Source organism: Plectropomus leopardus, chromosome 12 (genome assembly GCF_026936395.1).
Source record: "Plectropomus leopardus strain MGB_pleo_1.0 chromosome 12, ASM2693639v1, whole genome shotgun sequence".
In the NCBI taxonomy this organism is placed as follows: Eukaryota; Metazoa; Chordata; class Actinopteri; order Perciformes; family Serranidae; genus Plectropomus; species Plectropomus leopardus.
The window spans coordinates 15,457,601-15,478,433 of record NC_142187.1 but is presented as its reverse complement, the minus strand read 5'-3'; the positions used below and the strand labels follow the sequence as shown (position 1 = coordinate 15,478,433).

The 20,833-nt window shown below is 38.4% G+C and overlaps 2 protein-coding genes across 3 annotated transcripts in view; both read left to right on the top strand.

Moving 5' to 3' along the window:
* Nucleotides 1–13,820, top strand: part of nsun4 (NOP2/Sun RNA methyltransferase 4) — a 96,654-nt gene extending 82,834 nt beyond the window's left edge. The window contains exon 8 of the mRNA XM_088085252.1: nt 13,205–13,820. Coding sequence (XP_087941378.1) covers nt 13,205–13,345 — 141 coding nt within the window. The 3' untranslated portion in view covers nt 13,346–13,820. The remainder of the gene's footprint in view (nt 1–13,204) is intronic.
* gadd45aa (growth arrest and DNA-damage-inducible, alpha, a) lies at nt 6,242–8,628 on the top strand. Of its 2 annotated transcripts, none has more exons than XM_042497588.2 (4): nt 6,242–6,412; nt 6,944–7,045; nt 7,201–7,420; nt 7,765–8,628. In XM_042497588.2, the coding sequence occupies exons 1-4, from the start codon at nt 6,363–6,365 to the stop codon at nt 7,876–7,878; spliced, it is 486 nt and encodes a 161-aa protein (XP_042353522.2). In that variant the 5' UTR covers nt 6,242–6,362; the 3' UTR covers nt 7,879–8,628. The 2 variants fall into 2 exon arrangements, with proteins under 2 accessions (XP_042353522.2, XP_087941377.1); XM_088085251.1 differs by lacking the exon at nt 6,242–6,412 and adding an exon at nt 6,505–6,693.
* Nucleotides 13,821–20,833: the final 7,013 nt, after the last annotated feature.

Below are 20,833 nucleotides of genomic sequence, written 5' to 3'. Positions count from 1 at the left end.
TATTTCTACTCCACCACATGTTAGAGGGGTATATTATACTTTATAGGCTGCTTTGTCGAGCGCAATGACACTGAGAACATTAGATTAAACACAGTTTAAGCTGTTTATTTCATTTTCCAAATGTAATAAGGTAGTTCAACGTATTGATCGGTTTGTAATGCTTACTGAACCGAAAATCTTGTACCAAATGGTTACGAGCAGGTGTATTAATTAAAATTAGCTTCATGCACTTTCACCAGCTCCAACATTAAAATGATGCTTAAACCTGCATGCATAAATAATTACAATTAGGATATATACGGGGCACCAGGTGGCTCAGTGGATCGAGCAGGCACACCATGCACAGAGGATGTGCACAGTGGCCGCAGGTTTCATTTTGGTTTTGATTTTGCAATCATGCATAACCAAGATTTAAGTTTAACTCAGCAATAGGCACTTCCTTTTATAGATGGTTTATACATTGACTATCAAGATCAGTGTCTTTGCCAGTTTTACTCTTGTTTGTTAAACTTAGATATGTGACTATTTTGTAAAATTTTCAACAAAGGCAAAGTTACTAAGCATGCTGTGTTACTGCCATATAAAGATGGAATTGTCAGAAGTAACTGGTATTACATATTCTTTTTGATTTTGTATTATTACTGTACGGCATAACACAGTTAGTATATAGTAAAATATGATTTTTAGTGTTAATGTAAGTAAATGAATCCAAAATTAAGTGCCAATTCACAAATGATCTGAAATCAGCAGCAAGGTAAATATGGGTTGATCAATACTTACATGTGCCTCTGGAGCCCTGTTGCATTGGCTGGATGGAAGCTCTTGCAGAGAATCTTATGCAAGTGTTTCGTCGACGCCCTCAGAGAACATTTGACCAATGAATATCATTTACTGATCAGGCAGTTGTTACTCTTTTCTGGAGTGGGCTACTTCCAAAACATTTGTTTAGCTGACAGTGGATCATAGCAGATCACAGATTCAGAAATCAGAGAATAAGATATGCAAAATGATACCAAACATGACATAGGTAAATAGCTGGCTGCAGAATATGTGGGGGGGTCATGACAGTGGTGTGTGTTTAAATGATGTACACATACTTACTTACTGTGGATTTTATAACTGTCCAGACCTTTGAATCCCCCAACTCCTGCTAGTTTAAGATGTGGGTGCTGTTCAGTAATGCTGTTGTCAAGCTGTTGTCTATGACCACTGAGGATTAATGACAACAATGGTGAGCACTGTACACATGACAGATGCTGCAATCAATGCCCCTATCAATTGGCATGTCTTCTCGATATTGCCCTACATAGTGGTTTATTTTATTTTAATCTAACTTTTGTGGTAGCCTCAGCCACTGGCGAATGAATGTGTGTAAACATTTAGGATCTATTGCCTTATTCTTGTGCCTGCAAAGAGAGTTTCTTTTTTTTTTAGTTCAAGGGTTAGATGATTGTGTCTTCTTTGACCCAAAACTGCATAGCAGTGCTATCCTGCATTGTGTGTGAATGAAAGACTTGAACATACATCATGAGAAAGAGCCAACTTCAGTTGTTAAATCAGATTGTCTTAATGCTTTTATGGTCATAGAAGACTCTTTCTAGACAAACCCTTTACTAGACAGTAAAGGGTTTGTCAATTGCACACCACACACACCACTTCTCAACTGAACTACAAGGTTGTGGACGGGCAGCTTAAAAGGTCTGTTGGAAAATACTGGTTTATTCAAGCAAATGGTGTTAGACAAAGGTTTTCCCTTTGGGATAATGTGTACAAAGTAAGTAATAATTACCATCAGCATGAATGCTTAACTTCTCAGAAGACCTGCCTGAAAAAAAGACTGGTGTTGAGATGACCCAAGTTTCAAAATTCAAATCCAATAGAGAGACTATAGGAGCAAATAAGTGTCATAAATATTTAAATACTGACAGCCACAGTATACTTTTTACTGTTCATGGCATTGAAATGTTTTACTTTGAAAGCCTTGTATCTGAATTTAATAGACCTGAATTCATTCGAGCAGTCTGGATCATAAAGCTATAGTGCAGTGGTCTGACTAATTTGTTACAATTTACAGAAACATTATGCAATAATGCAATTTCTAACCACTCTTCCCCTTTCTGTTTCTTTCTTTCACACAAGCAGCTCTCTTATCGGCGCAGCTGCGCTCAAACTTTCTGATGACTTTTGGCCAGGAAAATCTGTTAAGGTCCAACCATATTTTATCTCTCCAGTCATATCCGGTTAAAATATTTACCTCTGAAAATGTGCTGTGTCATCACAGAAAGTAAAGGTCTCCCTTCAGATTTTTAATTTCAAAGAGGTGCATTTAAACTATATTCAGATACATGGTTTCAAAAATACAGCTGACTTCAAGCTATGGATTCACTTGTTTAAATTTCAATATTAAAGCATATGATCAAGCACTGGGCATTCATCTACATTAATATTTCACAATATTTTAGGTACAGCAGGAATTAGTAACATGGTGCAAATGTTTTTCATTTGCACCATGTTACTAATTCCTGAGGCACAATATCGAATTTCAGTTCAAAATTGTTAACATAATTTGTAATATTTTGATGAAAACAACACTGATGAAACAACTCCTTCTGAAAGTCTGATTTTTGTCTACATTACCAAAAGGTGGCATTGCAATTAAATATGGCAGAGTTAAAGGAATAATGCTACTCTAAGGGTCACCAAAGCCACCAAAGTAAGTCGACTTTCAAATCATAAACGCTGAGACCAAAATATAGGCCTGCAGTGTTAATGCTGGCCTATATTCAAATACATTAATTAATTTATAATTTTTTTAACCCATACTGTTTCATGAGAAATCTGACACAAAATACTATCACATTTTACCCATAGGTTTGGTAGCCAAGTGGCTATTTTTTACTCTTGAGGTCATTACATCCTGTCATCCTGGCTTGGCACGTCCTCTACCTAATATGAAGTAATATGAAAAGCATTATAGACATCTGAATGGAGAGTAATGTTTTGTTTTGTTTTGTTCTGTTCTTTTTTCTTTTTTTTTTTTTTTTTTTAAGTTGACTGTTTTGATGATGGGAAGTATTAGCGAGCAGCTGGCCATATCTTTGGTAATGCATCTCCAGTAAGTTATGACAATAAGTCAACAAAAAAAATTAACACACTGAGCAAATGAAATGTTAAAATGTGTGAGTTTTGCAAAACACAATGATATGTTCAGTCACAGTGCTTTTAGCCTAACTAGCTGTGTGGCTCAAGAGATGGCACATGTACCTCTCAGTTCAGATTATATGTCCGAGGGTGCTCATGGTAAAAAAAAAAGACTAGTTAAGTTAGGTTAGGATACAGTCAAATACACAAGTAAAAATCAATATATGGCTCCTCCATTAAAAAGAAATCCATTATAATACACTTAAAAGATGCCAGTGATGCATTAGGGGTTGCAAAATAAGCCTATCATTCTTAACTTTTCTGCAGTCATGGTTTAATATAGTAAAATATTGTAAAACACCACCTGGTTGTCTGTAAGATTAAGCAACTAAATAATGTTGTTAGAAATATGGAAAAAATATTGTAAAACCACCTCTGTTCATACAAGATGAGATGCAAGCCCAGACCTGCAGTGAACCCATTAAATGGTTCTTGTCCCACACTTCTGCACTCTTAGTTACTGCTGTTCATTGCTACATGAACTTCCACTACTTTGTGCACAGAAACCTATCATTGAAGTGGGATACATACTGTGCTCATTGTCTGATAAAAACTTAATTTCGAAAAGGACAGGGTTTAGCGTATGTTTTTATCTCAAACAAAGTGTAAAATTCCTAATAATACCTTCCTGTGTTTCAGAGAAGAAACTTGGTTTTGCCCAGAGGAACTGTAGAGGTGGATATTATCTGGGGTCTTGAGCTGAACTAACTATTAGTAGTAGCAGTAATGGAGTTAGTAACAGTAGTAGTAGTAAAAGTAGTAGCAGGAGTATAATTAATTGTTGTAGTACTATTAGTAGTAGCATTGGTAGTAGCAGTAGTTGCAGTAGAAATGGTTGTTGCAGTAGTAGTATAAGTAGTTATACTAGTACTGCTTTTGGTAGCTGCAGTAGTAGTATAAGTAGTTGTATTTGTCCTATACTAGTAGTAATAGCAGTGGTAGTAGAAGTCATAGTAGCAGAACCACTAGCACTAGTTTACTACTAGTAGCAGTGGTAGTAGTAGTAGACGTAGGAGCACTAATACTAGCAGCTGTTGCGGTAGCAGTAATATTACATTACATTCTGGGAGTTTTGACTTCAGCCACTATGGGGCAGCATAACATCCCATAACAGCTGCCTCTCACTCCTCAGAGTCATTTCTTTGTACAACAGTTGGTGAATTGGCCTCTCTGAATCCATCTAGTCTATGGCATAAATAATCAGTCAATAAATTACTTAATCTGCAGCTATTCTTATAATCACTAATTATTTAAGCTTTTTTACAAGCAAATAGAAAGCCAAATAATCTTTAGTATTCAGAAGGATTTTCTGTTTTTCTCTGTTTTATATCATTTCAAACTGAATATATTTTACTTTTGGACTGTCAAACAAAAAAAAATTATCTTGGGACTCAGAAAACTGTGACATAATCTTGATTAATAATGAAAATAATCATTACATGCAGTCCTAATCAAGGCCTCACTGTCCAGATGCAACTTGCCAATTAGAGTTATGCTTAAAATGGACATCATGCAAACTGACACAAACAAAGACCTGTAAACAGATATTAAATCAAACACTGAGCAGTGTTGTTAAAATTGCTTTGAAAGTAAGAAATCCTGTTTCCATTTTTTGGCATTGTATATATTGCATATATTGGATTACACATTGTTTGCACCATAGTTTTATCTAGATTTATATTTTGCACATACTGTTTTGTTATTTTTGTCTTTTTTATATGAACTGTATCTGAACTGTCGCAACTTTGTATTTCAACTGCTGCACAACAGTTTCCCTCGGGATAAACAAAGATATGCTGTATCTCATCTCATCTCATCTCATCTCATCTCATCTCATCTCATCTCATCTCATCTCATCTCATCTCATCTCATCTCATCTCATCTCATCTCATCTCATCTCATCTCATCTTTACATTTTATGGTGTATGTAATACTACCATGTATTTTTTAAGCATAAGTTGTTTAAACTTACCTTGTCCAAACCCACTGCATGGACACTTCAGTGTCCCTTTGTGGAATCATAAAAGTAGATAATTGATATTTTATGTTATCTCATATTATCTTATTTTAGATTATTTACTCATATTTATCATTGAGGTGCATTAATATGGACCAGACAAAATCAAAGAAACAATAAAACTTTCCTTGTATAAAATCAGTAAGACTCCCCATGCACCAGCATAGATTTATAATGCCTCATGTGACCACCAGCATAACAGAAAGTGCTCTAAATATAAAATAAAACAACAATGAATAAATAAAATATGCCACAAATATGGTGTTTAGTGGGGAAAGTGGGAGCCACGAGGGATGGTGACCTAATTGCATACACTGCCAAGAGCAGGAATAATTAAGGTGTGCTATTATAATACATCTACGGCTCCTGTCTCTCTCGCGCCAATCCATTGGATCTCGCGCGCGGTTTCGGTCTGTTTTTCGCACGCTCCACAGCGGACCAATCAGAGGGCAGTTTTCCTCGGCAGCGTCCCGTTGCCATGCAGTTGTCCTGAAACTTGTCCTGTCTTGTCCGGCAGTGAGGGTAAGTTCTGCAACAAGGTATCCATTCATTTCTGCATTTAATGCTCCTCCTAAACGGTAGTTCATTTTGTTAAACTACTAATCCGGTAATAATATAGATTCAATGTCATATTCAAGTTTTTCTTATACTGATAGAAATCTTTATTATAGTCAAGTTAGTCGTGTTTTTGTGCAGTGTTTGGGGATGCTAGATGCTCACCCGTGAAATCAACTTTGAATCTGAACACAAGTTGACATATTATATGACAACTTATGACATGTTATAAACTATATGTATGTTGCAGGCAGGACTTTGAATAGATGTTTTACTGTAGTCTAAATATTAGAGGCCAGCAGGCAGCTGCAGTTACGGTAGTAACCCAGTTGGAGACAGACACGCCCAGCTAATGTGTGTCTGTCCAATCCCACTCGAGAGCACACCCGAAAAATTAGCATACCACCAATGATAACAGCTATGCAAATGTCCGCTTGACTTGCATTGTCCCGGACAGTCTTAATGTGAAGTTGCCAGATTTATCGCTCAGTTGCAGCATAGAGGACTACAGATAAAGTGCGTGTCGAGAAGATACCAGGATAACTCGCTGTAGTACTACAGTCTTTGCTCTAAAGTGGATTTGGATTATATGTACAACATGACATTTGAGGAACTTAATGGGGATTATTCTCAAGAAAGGTAAATAATAGACATTATGATAAACTCTGTTTGATCTGGTTGATGCATATAAAGTGTGTTATTTCTGAAATACAGTCGTTTGCGTGCAGCAATATCGTATGCATTAAATGTATTATTGCACGATAAAGGTAATGTGTAAATACGTTAAATGACAGTATGGTTGAGACTGATGACAGACATTAAAATACACTCTTTGATCGGTGAGCTAACCGCTGTTGCGTCTCGAGACCGTCTCCCCCTTTGAGATAACTAGCTAACACAACGCTGCTCTGTGGTTAAAGGTGAGAAAAAACTATAAGGGTACTCGACGTGACTTTCCGAAATATGCTTGTTTACTCTCCCACAGCTGTCAAAACGAAAATGTAATAACTTTTAAAGTGTCGAAACCAACTTGTGCACATCTGTCAGTTGTGCTTGTGACGACGCCGGGTGGTTAGCTAGCAGTCTGGCTAACGTTAGCCACCAAAAGGGACGGTGGGAAGTTTTTGTTGTGCACTTAAAACGATGTTAACATAAAAAAATGTTTTGCAGAATGGAATCCGTGGCGAAAGCTTTGGAAGAAGTCCTCACCTCTGCCTTACCACAGGGCTGCATCACAGTCGGGGTCTACGAGGCTGCCAAATCACTCAATGTGTAAGTACAAGGTCATATTGTCTATTGTTTGAAGTCCTGCACAGTGTAAAAACCTCTCAAGAAGAAGTTAGGTGACTTACGTATAATAGGATGCTGTGCTTTATTAACAAATAAAAAGACCAAGAGCATCTATTTTATTTTATTTTCCTCCCCAGAGACCACGATAATGTGGTTTTGTGCATCCTGGCCACTGATGACGAAGATGTGAAAGATGTGGCGCTGCAGATCCACTTCACCCTCATTCAGGCTTTCTGCTGTGAGAATGACATCAACATCCTGAGAGTCAACAACACCCGGCGCCTGGCAGAAATACTTGGAAGTGGAAGCAAACAGAGTGGGGGAGAGCCTCTGGACCTGCACTGTGTCCTGGTCACTGTAAGTATCTTTTCTCATTAATATACTTGTTTTTGTATTAACCCTGTAGTGTTGTGATGTTCAATACAATACAAATACAAAAGATACAAAATACAAAATATTGAGTCATGAGCATGTGAGTGAAATTTTTGCCCAAGGAAGAAGTTGCCCGTACTTGTTCTTTTGCATTTGGTAAACATGTAAATGACTCCTCCCTCATATGACTTCCCAGGAATTTCAGTAGAGGGGAATACCTCGGATTTGCACACACACACACACACACACACACACACACACACACAGAGAGGGGCTATTTTTAACTTGGATATCTGTACAGTTAAATAACTTCTTTTTTTCATTTTCAGAGCCCACATTCTACATCATGGAAGGATCCTGCTTTGAGCAAAGTGAACCGTTTCTGCAGAGAGAGCCGCTGTATGGACCAGTGGGTGCCCATCATCAACCTGCCCGAACGATGAACTTTTGGCTGCAATACCCTGTAAAAGGACTTGTATCTGCACAGTAGGAGTGGTGTGAACCCTGATGGCCACATAGCCACCCAGAGATCAAATTCCAAAGCACTGCTGATGAGGAAAGAAAATTTTGGAGGAAAAAAAAAGACCCGGTTGTCTACATGGGATGTATTTAAAAGAAGAAAAAAAAAAAGGGCAGTTGGAATTTCCACTTTGGACAGGACTGTTTGGAGTCTGTCAGCCTTGGCAACTGAGTTGAGATGGCAAGGCACTTGTATCGTCATGAGGTGGAAATGTGCAAAAGCATGTGTGCTTTTCAATGTGAAGCCGGACACTGTGCAGCAGGATTATATCATGTATGTTTGGTAAAGCCTCTGTGACAATTCAGAGAGGTGGGGAGAAACCAGAAAATGGAGCTGTTGAGTGGACCAAGGCCTCGGCCTCTCTCTGCAGAAACAAAGCACTTGTTGAAACACTGGACTTCTTGCAATTTCACTTATTTGATTAAAATTGTTAATGTTGCCGTTGCTATTGTCATAATTTAAAAAGGGAAGGGCTACACATCCAGTGAAGACATTCTGTGTGTTTAGTGTTTCTAAGCCAGCTGTTTTTTGCCACAAGTAAAATAATTATTTTGTTACAATTTAAGTTATTTCTAATGATATTTAAGTGTATTTATGTTTCATTTTTTACCATAACTATTTGCAAATCTGATATGTATTGCTGTCAATAAAAAGTATTTTTTGGAAACCAGAACTGCATGTGTTTTCTTTTTTTTCCGTTTCTGGAAATGTTAGAAAAGGCAAGCTGAATTCTGACCTCTAGCAGTTGTAAAGAGGAGTCACGTGCAGATCACAGGGGTCATGCTGGCCTCTGTGGCCTCAGTGCCATCTCTGAGCTGAAGAGAACAATAATCCTCAGCGCTCTCTCTGCACAGGCTTCTGCCTCGGTCAGCAGGATAATGTTCATTCATCCACACAGGTTCCCTTTTCACCGATTCTTAGTGATTTGTTGGACAGCTTGCATTTTCACCAGCTGACTTCCTAAAAAGGAGCATGTGACATCTGCACAAATGCTTCACAGCAGGAAGCTGGAATACAGATACACAATTCCTACATTTCACATACTGCATTACATAAAATAGAGTTGCATGTGTATCACTGAGACAGCGATGTAACGTCAAGTGTTTTCATGCTTTTTGTGTCACTGCCTGCTGATGCCCTTGGGACCAGAATATGCCGTGTAGCTTACTGCAGAGCACATGACTGGAACAACTTGGAAAATTTTGTTGAGGAGGCACTGACATGCAATCTGTTGTGCAAGCTGCACTGAACAGCTCCACTCCCTGGCTCCTTTTCTTTTCCAACTGTATCACACATACACACACACACACACACACAGGTGATCTCTGTGGAGTTGAATGTCAGTGATGTCACTGGGCTGATGTAAGGCAGGCAATCCCCTCTGAAAGTGCAGAGTCATGATCATGAGAAGAGGGAGGGCGGAGGCTGTTCTTGAGTTGCACAACCCAGTCCAACTTTTCATGTGAGAGGGATCATGTGGCAGTACGTAATATTATTGAACTAAATGCTTTCTGCTATCATTTATGGAGTTTGCTTGATTGTGTGGGTTTTCTTTAGGCAGGTTCTGGTTTCCTGCAAAGACATGCAAGTTAAGTGAACCAGAAACTGAAATCCCAGAAAGAGGAAATATGGTCAGATGGATGACACCCCACGACCTGGGGAAAATTCAGGGTCTTACTCAGTGATGTTTGAGAAGAGTGGTTTCTAAACTCACCGTAACACCTAGAGGCCCCCACTACAGAGAATAAGTGAATTTAACCCCTTTAAACCTCAGTAAATTCGCCTGATATCTTTTGAAAATGTAAAGAAGCCAATGAGCAATTTCTAAGAAGACATTACCCACAAATTAGCAAGAAATAAGACAAAAGTACAAGAAAATTACCAGAAAATTAGCACAAAAAAGGAAAGTTAAAAAACAACAACAAACAAGCAGGAAGTGACTAGAAAAGTGCTTAATAATAATTATAATTCTGTAACATATTTGTAGCGGGCATTTGTCAGCAAAAATCAAAATCAAACTTAAATCAAATATTCCGATGACCACTAATGCACCACAGGTTGTGATGTACGCAGGCAAAAGACGGCTAATGTCCATTTAAAGTTATTGCAGTTTCGATTTATAATCCCAAAAACAGGCAAGCAAACAAGGCAGAAAATAATCATGGCTCCAGCTGCCTCACTTGCTCTGGTAGAGCCCAACCCGGTGCATGCTGGTCCTACCTGCCCACCTATCTTTGTAACTGCTGGTGCCCTGTATTACCCAATTCACTAACAAAATAATAAACAACAAAATGCTAATTATGTGGAAGCTACATATGCTGAATAAAATATTAGCATATGTTTTCTTTTTTCAAAATAAATTTCTAAATCTACTAATTTCTTGCAATTTTCAGGACATTTCTTGGCAAGTTGCTTATTGGCATTTTTCTTAAGTTTCAAAAGAAATCTCGCTAGTTTGTTCGACATTTAAAATATGTGTGAAAGGCGCTTGAACTTAGCACAAGAACATTCATGTCACTGATCTATTATGCTTTTCCATATTTTTTGTCTTTTAGTGTTACTATGTTGAATGTTCATATCAAACGTGGTCAGAGTTTTGATCAATGAGGTAGCCATGTGTAAAAGTAAAAAAGAGCGTGTAGCTGTGGAGGAACAAGGGGTGGATGTGGCGCACAGAAAGCAGCTACACCCTTAAATATACATAACTTTGGGCCTTAATAAAATGAGAACGGGTGATGTTTTTATACAGCACAATTGACGAATAAAAATATAACTCTGTCCAGTTGTCATGAATGTTGAAACTAGCTGTAGAAACCAAACACGCTTTTGTACGAGGCTGTAAACATGTTTTTATATCTGCTGTGAGGTTGGGCATTTTAATATGGGGATTTACTCTGTTTTGGAGCCAGCCTCAAGTGGCCATTCAGTGAACTGCAGTTTTTGGCTCTTCTGCATTGGCCTCATTCCTTAGTCTTGGAGGTTGTGGCTTGGTTTAGCCAGAGGGTGAATACAGATGTTTCAGCACAGACAGCATAAGGAATATGAAGTGTTTTTTTTAACAATTAAAGCATGTAAACATGTTCTAGTAGAATGTAGGAACCCAAAAATGAGCATAATAGGTCTTCTTTACAGGAAAACTAAATACACTTAGACTGTCTATTTTGCTGCCATAACTGCAGCATATTAAACATAACCAGGTTTATTAAGAATGAGGTCAACATGCATGCCTTCATTACACCCAGGTAGCACTAATGATATCTGATAGCAAAGACTTAGTGACGCACAATAGTTCATATAAACACTAATACATTATGACAGCTAATGAAAGGTACCTGAATGAAAGTATTTCCCCGCCACAGTAAAAGCCTCTAAGTCACTGTGGTTTCAGTTGGCACTGTGTGAAAGGTTGTGTGTCATGTGATTGCAGAGTGTGACGCCGTTGCTGACTGATGTAATATGGCATTGTTGTGATCGTAGGGAAGAGGTTATTTTAAGATCGCAGCAATGGAGGGCTGATGTAAGTGTCATGAGGCCAATTTGGCCTTCAAGTTAAGTCCAAAAAAGGTTGAGGTTTGCATACAGTCATTGCTACTTCCCGACTATGCTGTATTGTGGGTTAAAGTTCAGGTGCAGCGTTATCAATGTGTTTCTCAAAAGGAGCAATAGAGCAGAGTTTTATTATCTGATAAGTAATGGTGCACTTTGAGTTTGTGTAGTGCAACCCGGAGAACATATTTATAACCTGAGCCAATGGTGTAATGTATATAGAGTTGGTCATTGTGCTAAAGATTAAGAACATAAAGAGATTAATGCACTGAACTTGGTGTGAGGGAAAAGGTAAATGTCAGGTTAAGATAACAATATTGGAGAATAAATGTAAAAAAAAAAAAAAAGCTACATACGCTGAATGTAAGTGTAAAAATTAAAGTACTCATGGTGCAGTGGTTTCTTTTAGGGATATAAACCATTCAGCACTTAAGATCTCAAAGGTTGATCATTTTATGTTTTATATTAACATAAAACATAAAATGCTTTAATGCTCTTTTTATCGCAGGACAAGTATGAAAGTATAATGCCTGTGTAGCAGAACGAGATGCCTCATCCTCTGATCTCATGTGAGTGTGCTGCCTTGTGTTTCTCTTCGATTGTTAGCAGGGCAGTCTAATCTGTCTTGCTCTTCGGCTCAGGGGCCCACTTCTGGGTTGCTGTAATTCCTGGTCACCTTGCCTCCTCCTTCCCGCATGTAATATAGCAGTAGCTGCATTGTTTGACTGAAAAAAAAAAAAAATCAAAGTCACGGTTTTACTAAGACGTGTGCGCTTGCTGTAGCCACTCAGACTGCGGATCTTGTCGCCCCATAATTTCTTGTAGGCCGTTCTCTGGGTCGGTGATGGGACCTTCTTCCACTGCTGCTTAAGCATGGAGCTCACCCTTCCTCCCCCTCAGGTGATCGTTTGGCCTGATCAGTATGTATGCCTTATGGCGTTTTTATGCAATTTGCTCTACCTCGTAGCTATATTCAGCTATTATGTGAGAGAATCCCGTGACTTGAGAATCCCGTGGAGACAGGAGCCACTGCTGCTTTGCTTGGCCTCTGTTCGTTTCTTTTTGTGCTTTGGTTGTGCCACACACCCACTTAACTGCTGCTGACTGGCCTCTTGCCTCCTTGCCTGCCGTGCCTCGGCCTGCTGCTTCCCGCGTGCCACTACAGTGGCCGAAGGCTTGGCTCAGTTCGGCTCAGCTCAGCTCTGTGCTCGGCCCTGGGCTTCGCCTTCACAGCTCTCCAGCCTTAACTGTAATCCTATGGCTGGCATGGTGTGGGCCCTAGTGTAGCTTGAGAGTTTGTTTTGTTTTAATTTTAAGTGTAGCCTGTTGGGTTAACACACAACTTTTTGTTTCTTTCTTTTCATGTTGTTCATGGTTTATTTTGTATTAAGTAGTCTGTTTTGAATAGTCTCCTTTTTTGTTTTTTCTTCTTTCGGCAACTTATGCGTGCTGTTTTGTTTTGATTATTTTGAGCAATTTGCCATTTTTCTTTCATTAGATCAGGTATTTTATTTATTAAGTATTGTGCTCAGCCCTTTGTTTAATTTCGGTGGCTGTCATTCTTTTGAAGTAATAAATTCTTTTTTCGTAATTAAAGTTGATTTCTCATGATTTTGGGTAGTTGTACATTTGTTGGTTGTATTTTTTCTTTTCTTGTGAGCTGAGTGTACCCTACTAACCCTGTTTTCTTTCCCCTTTTACAGTTGCTGAGCGCCAAGGTGGTGGTCCTGGTGTCCCAGATGGTGGTTTCCCATTCCTGTGTGCTTTGTGTCCCCCTGATCTTGCTTTTCCTCCCTCACCAAAGTGTGCGTGCAAGGCAAGACAAGGCAGCTTTAGTTTTATAGCACATTTCATACAACAGGGCAATTCAAAGTGATTTACAGAGCAATAAAAACATTATAAAAGATACAGATTTACATTAAAAGAGAAGAGGGATAAGATATACAATGTAAAGTCAGTTACTAAATGTTTTTAAAAAATATATATTAAAAATAGCAAAAGTGCAGACAAGTGGTGCAAAGATAAAAAGAAATTTTAAAATGATTTAAAATCAAGTTTAAAATCGGTTTGTAGTCATTAGCAGACAGAGTAGGTAGGGATCCCTCACATCCCTTCCTGACACATCTCCCCCACTGGTGAGCCTCAGCACTGTTAAGTTCCTCCCCTTCCCTATTCCCCTGTGCCTTTTTTTTCCACTGTGTTTTTCAAAAAAGTTTTGTCATAAAATTTGTTAAATTTGTTTGCTTGCCTGGAACCATGTCTCCTGCCTCTCTTAAATATAACGGACTTGAGTGCCTTAATAATTTTGGTACTGTCATATTTAATATTTCCTGGGGGAAAATTGCCCACGATGACGATGGCAGTCATCAACCTTTTCTTTGATATATTGTAATGCAGCATGTTCAATATGTAAATCATATGTTTTAAATGTAAAATCTGTTATAGTGAAGTGAAAGTACAGTAGTTGCATCTTAAAGTGCAGACTTGAAATACTTGAAATAGTAAGAAGCATTGGAAACTACTTAAAGCACAAGTTCCCTGCCTCAAAACTGCACTAATGTAAGGTACTAAGTAAATGTATGCACTTGGTGACTTTAACCCATGGAAACTCAAGCAAATTGGCTTGATTTCTTTCAAAAACAAGGGAAGAAGGCAATGAGCAGCAAAAGAGAAATCACCCAAAAATTAGCAAGAAATTTGTAAAAAGTTTAAGGAAATTACCTGAAAATTAAAAAAAAAAAAAAAAAAAATTAACAATACAACAAAAGAGACACAAAATGAAGAGATAGTAAAAAAAAATCAAGGCAAACAAAACTTTGAAAAAGTATTAGTGGTATTGCAAACTTTAAATATGAAGTAATGTTAATTTTTCCCTTGCCTTTCCTTTTTTCCCTTTTTTTTTCTTTTTTCTCAAATAATTTTCTAAAGCTACTCATTTCTTGCAAACATTTCTTATTAAGTTGCTCATGGCCTTTTCTCCCTTGTTTTTGAAAGAAATCTAACCAATGTGCTCGGGTTACCAAGGGTTAAATGCTTTTGTAAGGCATCTGAAAGAAGCACGAGATAAGTGATGTTCCAGGTTTCAAAGGGTTAAACCTGGTCCTGGGAGAGCTGACTCCGAAGGCAGTTACAGAGTTAAAATGGGTGTATTTCTATACACAGCTGAGCCTACCAGAGGAACAGAGGTGCCACTGCAGTCAGCCCACACCCTCCACCCTCCACCCTCACCCTCCGGTCCTCCCTGCCTCCCCTTCCTCTCCCACTCATCAGCACATTCCAACACACTGACACTGTAACTGCCCGGGCAGATTTCCACAGTGAGGCACATGGTCAGTGAGCCGGACTGTCGAGGCGCTGGCCGTATGCCCCTCCTGTGATTCTCACATTGCTGCACAATGACAAACTGGGATTACTGCAGAGGCTGTGCTGGGGGGGGGGGCAGCCTTCAGGCACATTCATGCCTACAGAGAATATCCAGGCAGTCTGAATCATGTTCATGCATAACAGGAATACCTCTATAGAGTTTTTTTTTTTGGTAAAAAAGTTTAAAAAGCATGCATTCAGGTTTTTTTCACAGTACGCGCTTTGGCATTCTTTATTCTTTAGTCTACACAATGCTAATGCACCTGGCTTTCCTGCAGTGACATTTTCAAGGAAAACAGCTCAATCTGTGAGAAAACGACCGGAGGAAAGCCAGGTCCTAACAATGAATAATAGGTGAGAATTTTAATTCATCAGTTGTCTGTTTTAGTGTGAGAGCTGTCATATCCAATTCAGGAGTCCTGCAGTTGTTACAATAGATGGCAATGAGCATTATTCCTGTGTGATCTTCTCATAGTGAGCAGGAGAAATGGAAACAAACTGTTTATACACCAGCTGGCCAGAAACAAGGTCAAAGAGACACGAGTGGCCACCAACAGAGAACGAAAACAGTCTCTGGCTAAGCAGGCATTTTCCCAAAATAGTCACTACACTCTCCAAGAGCGGAAATCAGGGTTTGGTACTTTCTATATTTAGCTGTCTTGTGTTCTCTGGTTTCTGACTGCCGTGGTAAGAAGCCTGGGGTCTCTCCCATCCCAAGTGAGATATAAATAAAAGACTAATGAGAGGAAATGGCTCCAGATACACTGTGGGTGGATCCCTCTGGCCAGGCTCCATCTGAACAATAAAAAGACCCATATCAGGTTTCTATATTAGGGGACAGTTTACCCCTAAATTATTAATATTTATTTTTTTCTTTTACCTGTAGTGCTGTTTATCAATCTAGGTTGTTTTGTTGTGAGTTGCCACGTGTCGGAGATATCGGCCATAAAGATGTCAAAGTGCCAAACAAATACATTTGAAATATTCAAGAAAAATGTCTCTTTCCAGACACTATCAATATAATCCACGGAACTTGTTGTGGGCAGTTTCATGTAGGAACTATTTTATTGTGACTGATACACCCGATACACTACACCCATAAACCATATAACTGTGCATCTGATCTTAGACAGGAGTCTCATACTCATGACAGCGTGAGATGTAAGCATCGATAGTGTTCTCCTTGGCTGAGAGCTACAGTTAGCTAGCCGACACCTGGAACACGCTGCCTGCCAGAGCGGCACTACTGGCATGGATCCACTGATTGCCAGCGACGGTACATCTAGAGACAGGGTGACTCGCTGCTTTTTTCTCCGTGCCATGCATGGTTGTCAGCAGAAACAGACCGTGAAATTGCTGTTTTGATAATCATATTGACTCTATGCCACCTTTTACTACAGTTTTAATGTCTTTAGAGATAAGAAAGACAAGTATATCAGTTTTGTTCAAATTTTACTGTTTCCCTTTAAAAATAAATCCTCTGACAACAGAATCCCATCAATTGTTAACACAAGGCATTTTATTGTGAAAAATTTGCAGGACAATGTTGTTGACACTTAAGGAGTTTGCACAATTCATAAATAAGTGGAATATGTTGTCATAATTGTGGAAAAACAGTACTCATCAGCAGGCAGCCCTGCAGAGGCCTTGTAGCAACAAGGCTGCTAATGTGAAAACTCTGCAATTCGGTGAGGTTGTCATCACACATTGCTCACGCATGTGTCTGTTCCAGGCATATCCGACGGCTGTCAGACGAAATGAGGCACAGAGAATCACTGCTGTCGAGTTTTGTGGAGATGGCCGCCGGGCAGTCCAACCGGACACCGCGGTTTGGGATCCGGCAGCCATAAGCCTCCTCAGCACGCTGGAAGATTCTGAAGAACAGCGTGCTCCGGCGCTCCGGAGGTCTGCCTCATCCCGGACCGGCACAGATTGGGGATCCTGACCGTCATCACAGCCCACAACCACCATGTCCTCGTCCCCTCTTTTCTCCAACCACATTAATTGTGGGCGATTCCATAATCAGGTACACCAGGTTTTTCAATTCTGACACATACTGCTTCCCTGGAGCCAGAGTCCCGGTGATCCTGGATAAACTCCCGGGGCTGCGCGCTCACTCCCTTCCTCCATAGCCCATGTAATTGTGCACATTGGGACAATTCATCTTCCTCTATACCCCCAAGGACTCCACAACCTACCAAAACCACACCCGCTAGCTCCCCCTTCCAATCTCATCTGTCCTCTGTCCAGCTCTCCAGGTTCTTCCCCCAGACATGCCTCTAATCACCCAACTGATATTCATCCTATAACTACCATCATCACCTCTCATAGACAAACAGTATGTCCATTGTCACACCCCCTGCAGCCAGTCACAAAAACCTCATTCACAATCCCCTTCAACGCCTGGTCCCCTCCAGTCCTATGTGCACCCCAGTCAGTTTTGGCCTTTGAAATATTAGATCTTTCAACAACAAATCTTTTTTATGTCGTGATTTTATCTGTTGTATTAATTTGGACTTTTTAATTTTAACAGAAACTTGGCGAGCTCCGGGAGATCAAAGTCCACTCATAGAGGTAACACCCTCTCCCCCCGACTTTTTTCATCTGCATCAATCCAGACTGTCAGGCAGGGGAGGGGGGTTGCTGTAATTCATAAAAATAAAAAAATAAAGATTTTAAATGTATATCTACTGTACATGATGTATTTTTATCTTTTGAATATCTACTTTACTGTTCACTATAAGCCCCAGTTTTAATTTGAATTATCTATAGACCACCCAAGCCAAACAGTGTTTTCCAAGAATTTGCTGGCTTTTTATCATATTTCATATCCAAGTATGACAACATTATTATTTTAGGTGTATTTTAGGTGATTTTATTTCATTTCTATTGTCCATCTATGACTTTGAGCACTGATTTTATGGACATCTTGGAGTCTTTTAACCTCACACACTTAATTCAAGTTCCCACTCATTCAAAAGGTCACATCCTTGATTTGGTTTTACACCATGGTCTCAGCCCCTACAGCTTTTAAACTAAGGATATCTGTGTGTCATATCATAAGCTTGTTTTATTTAGTGTGGTTTTATCACTTTTACCTGTTATTAACAGTACGCTGGTCTGTCAACACATTTATAACTCTACGTCTGCTAGTAGATCTTCCAAGCTTTTTATCACTGCTTCTTTAACAGCTGTTAATCCAAATTTTAACACAGAAAAGTTATTCTTCATTTTTAATCACAACTGTACTGTACAACTACCCTGGATTCTGTTGCCCCATATAAAGTCAGAAATTATTTGAACACCGCAGCCCTAGCTAAATGACAGAAAAATTCAAAAGGGACTGCAGACAAAATTACAAAATGACAAAATGGAAAAAAACTGGTTTCTGTGTATTTTATGACATTTTGAGAGATGACATGAAAAATGATCAAAAAGCAGTTAAAGAAGCATCGGCATTCTTTTATTCTAACTGATTTTGCTTCAACCCCAGAGTTTTTGTTTAAAATTTTAGATTCTGTCACCCCAGTGCTGATTTTATCAAATATTTTAACTTATATGAATCCAGCTACCTGCAGCCTTGACTCCATGCCATCTAAATTTCTCAAAGAAGTTTTTGACATGGTTGGGCCCAGTATTTCATTAATTATTAACAGTTTACTTTTAAGTGGTCATTTTCCATCTGCTTTTAAACATGCTGTGGTCAAGCCTCTTATAAAGAACCCAAATCTTAACCCTTCTGTTCTTAGTAATTTTAGACCAATTTCTAAAATGAATTAAGTGAATCAAAATGACATCTTTGAGAAATTTCAGTCAGGTTTTAGAGCTCACCATAGTATAGAAACCACCCTTGTCAGAGAAACAAATGGCCTTCTTTTAGCTGCTGACAGAGGAGAGAGAGCTATTTTAATCCTTTTAGATTTAAGGTTGGTAGTTGATACAATTAGCCAGAACCGTTGCGGTCACCATAGGTAACCACACATCCTCCACCTCTCGTATTGTCTGTGGTGTACCGCAAGGTTTTATTTTAGGTCCACTTTTATTTTCTCATACCCTTCTTATCCATTCCTTATCTTTATGATGTTCCTATTCTTAACTTTTGTTTTGTTTTGTTTTGTTTTGTTTTAAATGTATTTACTTGCTCATTTATTTGTTATGTATCTGTCTTTATCTTCTTATCTTCGTTTTATCCCCTCCAGTGTGATGTTGTCTTCTTACACTACTTCTTATATTATTTTTGTCTTCTATTGCTTTTATTCTTTATTTTTCTTCAACTGATTAATTCAGTTCCAGAGATCTACTGGCCCTATCACTTTTATTCCTTTTAGTTCTGTAATTTTGTTGACCTTTTGTCTACACATTTTGTTCTTGGCTCTTAGTTTGACTGTTTCAGCACCTTTCTCTGTTTGGCATGTTTGTTGATGTTTATTTTATTGATCCCTAAACAACTGTTTTTAAAGGACGAAAAGAATGTCATTAAAATGTCAAAAGAAATAATGGCATAGTTTGTCATGGAATTAATTTAAAAAATACTTTAGTAGAGTATATCTAAAAAAGTCATAAAACGTCATACTATGTGGATATAAAAATGTGATTTATTTATTTATTGATTGCTGTAGTATGACGTTTTAGTTACATTTTAGACCACATACTATATACTATGTGATTTTTCAACATACCTTACCATTTTTTTAACATGCTAAATTATGATGATTTTGGCTTGTGTTTCCACATTATATACTATGACACATCTCTACAAGCTATAATGTGTTTATTTATCCATTTTTATGACTTTAAAATTTAACATTTTTCGACATACTATATCTATTTTTTAACATGCTAAATTATGATGTTTTGGACATTTTTTGGCCTCTATTTCAAAGTTGTATGAGATGAGCGTATCTACAGGCAAAAATATGTCGTTTTCAACATTTTTTATGACAAATCATGTCATCATGTCAAAATTTGAATTTTTTTCGTTCCTTTTCCTTTACCGTCATTTTTCCACATGTATTATTGAGATGTTTTTCCCCATTATTGGAATATTCTGTGCTATGGCGTGTCTCAGCAGGCTATTTTATGCTGTTTTGAGGTGTTTTCAACTGTTTTTGGGACATGCCATATTTTGACATTTTTGCCTTACTATAGCCTTGCCCTTTTTCATCACTTTTTCAACATGCATTATTTTGGTGTTTTTCTCCGTTTTTTGCAACATTCTATGATATGACATGTCTCAACAAGCTATTTTATGCTGCTTTGAGGTGTTTTCAACTGTTTTTGGGACATGTCATATTTTGAAATATGTGCCTTGCCTTTTTTGTCATGTTTTTCAACATGCATTATTTTGGTGTTGTTGTCCGTTTTTGCAAGATTCTGTGCTATGGCAGTTCTGAATAAGCTATTTTAAGCTGTTTTGAGGTGTTTTCAACTGTTTTTGGGACATGTCATATTTTGACATTTTTGCCTTACTATAGCCTTGCCTTTTTTCGTCATTGTTTCAACATGCATTTTTTGGGTGTTTTTCTCAGTTGTTGCAAGATTCTATGCTATGGCGTGTCTCAGCAGGCTATTTTAAGCGGTTTTGAGGTGTTTTCAACTGTTTTTGGGACATGTCATATTTTGACATTTTTGCCTTACTATAGCCTTGCCTTTTTTCGTCATTGTTTCAACATGCATTATTTGGGTGTTTTTGTCCGTTTTTGCAACATTCTATGCTATGGCGTGTCTCAGCAGGCTATTTTAAGCTGTTTTGAGGTGTTTTCAACTGTTTTTGGGACATGTCATATTTTGACATTTTTGCCTTGCCTTTTTTGTCATTTTTTCAACATGCATTTTTTGGGTGTTTTTGTCCGTTTTTGAAACATTCTATGCTATGGCGTGTCTCAGCAGGCTATTTTAAGCTGTTTTGAGGTGTTTTCAACTGTTTTTGGGACATGTCATATTTTGACATTTTTGCCTTACTATAGCCT